At 42.0% G+C, this 7354-nt stretch overlaps 1 protein-coding gene across 1 annotated transcript; it reads right to left on the bottom strand.

The window, feature by feature from the left end:
• Positions 1-2974: 2974 nt before the first annotated feature.
• Positions 2975-5516, bottom strand: LOC310924766 (ras-related protein Rap-2a). The gene is made up of 2 exons (XM_083886594.1): positions 4671-5516; positions 2975-3087 (listed from the first exon to the last, which is right to left on the bottom strand). The coding sequence occupies exon 1, from the start codon at positions 5273-5275 to the stop codon at positions 4724-4726; it is 552 nt and encodes a 183-aa protein (XP_083742720.1). The 5' UTR covers positions 5276-5516; the 3' UTR covers positions 2975-3087; positions 4671-4723.
• Positions 5517-7354: the final 1838 nt, after the last annotated feature.

Genomic DNA, 7354 nt, shown 5'->3' with positions numbered 1-7354 from the left:
AAGAAGCAGAACTGAAAAAGGCTGAAACCAGAGAAGACTCACACACGCCTACAGACAACTGAAAAAAAAAAAGCTGCAAGAAGTGAAACTTTTTTTCCGGTGTCACTCCTTAAAAGGGGACAGATAAAAAGAAGCAGGAACTTGACAGGGCCCTTTCTCTCCAAAGGGCAAATTCTTCTGCTATCAGATGTTTATACCACAGCAAGAGAGTGAGGTCACGCAGCAGTGGAAGATGGGGTGGAGGGCGGGGGGGGGGGGGGTGTACATTTACAGTATCTGGGGCATAGCTGTAATAAATTCTTCCTATCATCCACAGCCCTTTAACACCATTAGAGTACGACACAGTTCAACTACAGCTGTAGTGAAGGTCCACTCTGTGATGATAGCGATAGCTTAGTTGTAACCAACCACAGCCTTTGGTCGAGCCGAGTGAGATATGAGCTGAATGTTGAGCTATAAAGTTACGTTATGTCTTTTTAAATTGTAAGAAGCTGGGGGAAAAAAACACTGTGTGCAATGCCTGCAAAGACCATGACTGGACAATATTACTATGCACGATGATTTCAATTTATATTCACTTCCTCATGTTCTTGGGCATAGATTATAAATGGTTAATATCATAATATTGATTTCAAACACACACCTGTTGCACACACTATTAACATTAAACTGGGCCCCCCCAACCCCTCACACAACCATGTACCCTGACCTCTCCGTGGCCCGCGGTCACATGACGCAGGCAAAGCCAAAGAATACATACGATACCATCGCCTACACAGGCGCAGACACTGAGGCCCACACTGTGCAACACGGGAGCTGCAGTCTGTGCTCGGACCCTGACAAACAGACGCCTAATCTGAGACGCATAAAGCACACACTGTAAATTCCACCACACGCGTCATATAGCGCAGAGCGGCGTAACAGTCCCACCGAGACTGGACTCCTATGGGAAGCTCGCCTTGTGTTTGTTTACTCTCGAACTCCCCCGGGCCGATCTGCAAGCCGTCCAGCTAGCCGAGGCTAGATAATCCCCCCCCCCCGTATGTCAACAGAGGCAGAGGCAGTGTCTGCTCAGACTTTAGCTTCACGTCAAAACCACTGCACCCACACTGCTGAGGTTCTGGTCCTAAAACCCCTGACACACAAAGAGTTAAGAGAGACATTTGGCAGCATGATAATGCAAGTGAGGACGAGGAAGTGGGAGAGCCTTCAGATTAATTACGTATTTTGATGGGAGCATGGGTGACATTGTGTTCATTGTGAGGATAGGAAAGTAAATTGTCATGCAAGTAGTGTGAATTCTTCTGCTTTGTGATTTTGAAGTGTAAACAAAAATAAAGTTGCATACAGCAGGAGATAAATAACTCTTTTTAAGAGGTAACAGCAAAAATCCCACAGCTATGTGCAATTAAACTTATTAGAATTACATTTTGCACACTAATTAGTGATAGTGGATTTGTCCTCTGCATTTAAACCAATCTTTATTACACACACAGTAGTGAACACACATAAGCTGGGCGCAGGAGCTGTGTGTAGCACTTATATGAGCCCAGGGAGCAACGGGGGATTGGGTGCCTTGCTCAGGGGTATTTTAAGGTGCCCAGTGAGTTAATCCAACAATAAATGTGCATTGTAGTTTCTTATTGACCTTTGGGCAACAACACAGCCTCTCCTAATAAACAGCTTAGGTAAAATGTGAGTTTTGTGGGTTAAGTCAGGTTAACTAACTCAATGACTGTGGATATTTGAAGCGATCCAGGCCCTGTTTTCGTACGCAAACGTACAAAGTTAGTGTTTGAGAAAGGACACCTGTTTCATGATAACATTGTTTAAGGCTCAGCAAAACTGGCAGTACGCCACCGCGATAAAGACGCTGAAACACACGATTTCAACAAAGAGGAGAAAACACAGCTTGGATTCTTTAAAAAAAAATGCAATTTGTATTAAAAGTCTTTTTTTTTTTTTTTTTCAAAACCAGACAGCCCCACTGTTAATGGCTGGTCTGACGTTATTCTTACAATCAGGTTAGATTTGTCAACGGTACATCATCACATTTCCTGTTAAAAACAACAAAAATGAACAAAAACAAACAGAATTCCTTTGATTTAAAGTTGTCTGGCAGGTTAAGCCTTTGATGGCGTCATCATGTCGACGGGGTTCCAGTACCTGTTCATGTCAAGATATAGGTTTAGCCAGACCGAGCAGACATTGCAAAATTAACACCTTAGACTTCAAAAAGGCCAACGGAAAAACATACAGAAAAACGCCATTCCATTAACAAAAATACTATTGTCTTTTTTTTTTTTTTTTGCCTCCACCTTTATAAGATTATCCAGAAGATTAGTTAACAGGTTTGTAGATTGCCACGATGAGTTCTTTTGGTGAGAAGTGTAGATTGGCACTAAATCTGAACAGCTGATTTGTTTTGGAAAGGCACTCGACAGTCGCCGTCCCCATGTCCCTTCAGTTAAGGTCCTCTCACACACTGAAGAGGCAGTGAAGGGGCAATAAAAAAAGAGGAAGGAAAAAAAGAATGGCACGCATCATGTGTACTCCACCAGCAGATAAATGTGTCAATTTCTTTTGACTTTGGAGAAAAATAGGATTTGGAGTGTTGTGCTCCAAAGTTGGGTTAGGCAGAGACATCACCTAGATCTTTACCTGCTCCAGACTGTGCAGTTATTTGACAAAATATACTCTCTCCATCCACCTTCGCCATCTTCTTTTCTTCGTATACAGAAATATCCTTTTATGAGTAAGTGTTGCTCTCCATATCTTTTCCACTGGGGGGGGGGGGGGGGGGGGTTTAGTTCCGTTCGGGGGAGAACAGTTGGCGCTTGGCGAGAGGAGTTGCTGCAGAAACTCTGGATCTGACATCAACGGTGGACACTGATCGTGCAGCAAAGATACTCCAGCCCAGCAGAATTCCTGAAGAGTGGATCCCTCCCTCTGCCCACCTCCCCCCACCCCCCCAGCCACCCATTCCTCCCTCCTCTCGTCCCCCTGCAGCATTCCTCCCTTCATTTTCCTCCAAGGCCAGGGCGAGACACGAAGAAGAGCTCAAAAGTACACGCTTGCTGCAACACACTGCCACAAACAAGACATGAAAAAGAGTCATTCATGAAAGTTAACAACCACTGACAAGAGAAGGAAAACAAATGTGGTGGTTTTAGGGATCATTTTCCACTGGCTGATCCTTTTATGTGGGCCAGACAAGAACACCGGGATCTCTAAACTCCTGTTAACCCCATTTTTTGGGGGTAAATTATTCCATATGCGCTGTTGTTAAACACCTCTGCACACTGTAGGTGCACACATTTATCCAGGAACTCAGTTAACATAATTAAGTCAGTTATAGCTTGTTCCTCCAGTTCTGCAAAAAAGACACTTCCTCAGTCTGCTGCTTAGCAAAACAGCAACCTGCCAATAAAGCGTAGGAACTGTCAATAAACTAATGATAATAATATTAACAAATAAACTACATGCTTCACATTGGAGTAGGCTATGCAGAATTATGATTGTTAGGGCTGCAATGATTTGTGGATTTTCACGTCCCCATTCACTTCAACACCAACTATTTTGATGATTGATTCCTCTGATTGAGAGGGCTTTTATAATTAAAACACACACAGCTGAAATTAGCTTCTTAAATGTGAATAGTTTCTGGTTTCTTTGCCCTAATATAATAAATGAATAAGACAAATCAGAAAACCTGAGGTATCATTAATATCACAAATCACAACGACACATTTAAAGACGTCATCGTTTAGAACTTCGGCAAACAAAGATGATCATTTTCACCAATATTACTGACAACTTAAGCAATAAGTAAGCAAAATAAAAGATGAATTGAATATGACTATACTGCTTATTACTTTACACCCAGACTGGGTCAAAACACACTTCCTTTATTCTGGAAAATAAAGGAAGTGTGTAAACATACATATGTTTATATGTATGTTTATGTATATATATATAAATATACAAAAATACATATATATATACATATAAACACACACACACATATATATATATATATATATATACATATACACACATATATATATATACATATATACACACATATATATATACATATATACACACATATATATATATACATATATACACACATGTATATATATATATATCAGTATATATCGAATATGAATAAAACATATATATATATATATATATATATATATATATATATATATATATATATATATATATATATATATACACACACACACACATATATATATATATATACACACACACATATATAATATGAATAAAACTTCATCAAAATCAGTGGTATCTCCTCTGAAACTCTACTTTTTTTCTAGTCACAAATGTTTTCCATTAACAGTGAGATCCTGATTAGTCGTGATTATCATTCACTGCTAATGGGGCAAAAGCACTTTAATTGAACTGTTGCAGCCTAGCTTCACTTCGGTGTTGTGCTACATGATCTGGGCGTGGGCCTCAGACGTTTAGCTAAATATTTAAGGGCCTCAAACCTCAGAAGTTGGCGAAGGAAGGTCTTGCTCTGTAGCTTCATGTGTACATGTGCTAAGAAAGGCTCTCAATAACACGTTTATAAACGCTCTTGTGTCACCTCATAAAAAGCACCGGTGATGTCACGGTGTACGAGTGTCTCCACTTACCATTGCAAACTTAAAACCGAGCAAAGAATAAAACTTAATCGCTGTCCGTTTCCTTAAAGAATGACACAAGACGAGCAGCACTGGTCGTCGCCATTTGTTGTGGAGGCATAGTTCATCTGTCGGACGATCTCCGCGAACAGTTCGTCCACAGAGCTTTTGTTTTTGGCTGAAGTTTCCATGAACGGACAGTTCCATTCGTCCGCCAGTGCCTTCCCTTCACCGGACGACACCTCCCTCTCCCCCTCCAGGTCCACTTTGTTCCCCACAAGAATCATCGGCACTCTCTCGTACCTTTTCACCCTAATGATCTGATCCCTCATCGGCTTGATGTCCTGGAAGCTCTGCTGGTTCACCAGGCTGTAGACCAGGATGAAACCCTGGCCGTTTTTGATGTACAAGTCTCGCATGGAGGCGAACTGCTCGGTCCCCGCCGTGTCCAGGATCTCCAGCACGGACGGAGACGAGTCCACCTCGATCTCCTTCCTGTAGAAATCCTCTATCGTGGGGTCGTACTTCTCTATGAAAGATCCCGTCACGAACTGGACGGTTAGGGCGGATTTTCCAACCCCGCCGGATCCTAGAACCACTACTTTGTACTCTCTCATGGTTCACTAACAGCCAACACTCCGGCTTCCTCTCCGCTGTGAGCCCGCTAGCCGCCCTGCTGGCTTTCAAACCGTAGCGCCGCCGCCGGCACTTTTCTATGGGGCTCCGGGTCGGAAGATGCGGGGCGTGGCCGTCAACTGCTGCCGCTCAGGGGGGATAAACGGGTGTTTTTGGATCCAGGCTCAGCATTTGTATTGTGACATGTTGAGCTCCCCGACGTCAGCCCAGCCGGTTCTTGAGCGAGCTTCCCCCGTTTTCGTTCAAGTCTCCACCGTGTGCCCGTAGCTCTCTTTGGCAGTCAAGTCACCCTACGTGGCAACGCACCGTGTCCTACACGAGCTGTCAAAATAAAAGCGAAATAGCGCGTTTTACTCGCCAAACTCGCTCTTTTAGTTGCTTCACTACTGCTTAACACATCAATTCGAAAACACATTTTTTAATAATGTCGCGTTATTTTACGATATGTTGTCGGTGACGATTATTTATAAGTCGTACACGTTCATTTTGAAAACCAGACTTTGTATTTCCGGTGCAGTGTTTCCTCACTTTAAACAGCTTGACGTCATGCTCTCGCTCGCTCCCTCTCTGCGCTTCCTGCCCACACTCAGCACGCAGCCTGCGTCCCCACGTCACGAAACACTCGCCAGCGTTGAGTTAAAGGTGCAGTGCGGATGTTATCGCACAGTCAGCGCGACTGCTGCTACTATTGGCCTCTGAGTGCCCACGCAGACCTGCCACACCTTAAGTTTCGACATCGCTGATCCTCCAGCTTACTACTGCTTGACTCACTGCTGTGCAACTTTACTGGAAAGGCTCGTGCACAACAATTCCTCCAGTCCAGTCATCGCGTTGCTTCACTTCTGAATCAGTTTCTAGCACCAAAGTGAGTGTGTGTTCATGAAATTATGAACACTCACGTTTAAAAAAAGAAAAAAAAAGAATAACTCAAGAAGAGTTAAATAAGGTGAAATTACTGCTTAAAATACACATGTTGAGTGTGTTTTATTCTTAATACTTTTCTTTAGATTCATAAGACTTAAACAGAGCGTACAGAAAGTACATTAAGTCCCTGATGCTCTGTCATTTCAAGATTCAAGATTCTCATAACGCGTACTTAATATAATAACAGAACAACATCAATATCATTCATGATAAATATCATTCATGAAATTCTTGAGAGAGAACATATTGTGACACCGAGTGACAACAGCTACTTTTAAAGAATAACAAGATAAATCAGGTTAAATTACTGCTTAAAATTGACTTATGTAATAAATCTAAAGCAACTGGCCATAAAAAATCCTCCTAATATGTCACAGAGACTCAGGAATAATGTTCATATAACAAACTGAACTCACCAACAACAACAGTACAGACAAAATATTTGCATTCAAAAAAATATTTTACAGACTTTTGAAAATCACCTACCGCCGTCTACCAATCATTGCAGTCAGTAGAGTCTCAGCTGCCGAGCAACCACGGGTTGCCAGTTACGTCAGAAAACTAAACTTAAAAGACCTGGGTATTTTGAATTTGAGTGTAGTAACCCGTTTTTGGCCACATTCTTACATATGGCACCTTTAAAATACACATTAAATGTCCTATAAGCCCTTCACGTTCCATTTCAAAATTCAACATTCTATATAAATGTCATGTACGATGTGTGAAATTCTTGTGTTGCGACACCAAGTGTCAGCAGCTGTCCTCGCCCCGGTGCCATCTTCGTATTTCCATCATTACCAAACAGATTCATTAAATGTTAAAATGCTCATGAAAGTTGTGAAACACACAGAGAAAGTGTCTGAAATGTGAACCGTAGTTAAAAAGTGACGCGTCAAGATCATTGTTGTGACTCACATCAGGACTTTAGTCACTCATGACCTACATTTGTCACATTTTAAGGCTTTTGTTATTGACGTCTCCTGCGCTTATTTGTGTTTTCTCAATGCAGCCCACTATCATTAATCTTTATTTTCCTGTTCACTGACTTCTTCCACTGAGCCGCGTTTCTGCAGTGAGCCAGATCAATATCTGATCTCCACCAGGAAGGAAGGCTGTTCTCGTGATTGTTTCTCAAG

Source organism: Microchirus variegatus (assembly GCF_963457635.1).
Source record: "Microchirus variegatus genome assembly, chromosome: 3".
Classification (NCBI taxonomy): Eukaryota; Metazoa; Chordata; class Actinopteri; order Pleuronectiformes; family Soleidae; genus Microchirus; species Microchirus variegatus.
This window is presented reverse-complemented; position numbering and strand designations above follow the sequence as displayed.

What these genes read in the sequence shown, in the direction of transcription:
- LOC310924766 (XM_083886594.1), bottom strand. Translation starts at nt 5,275, where the DNA reads ATGAGAGAGTACAAAGTAGTGGTTCTAGGATCCGGCGGGGTTGGAAAA.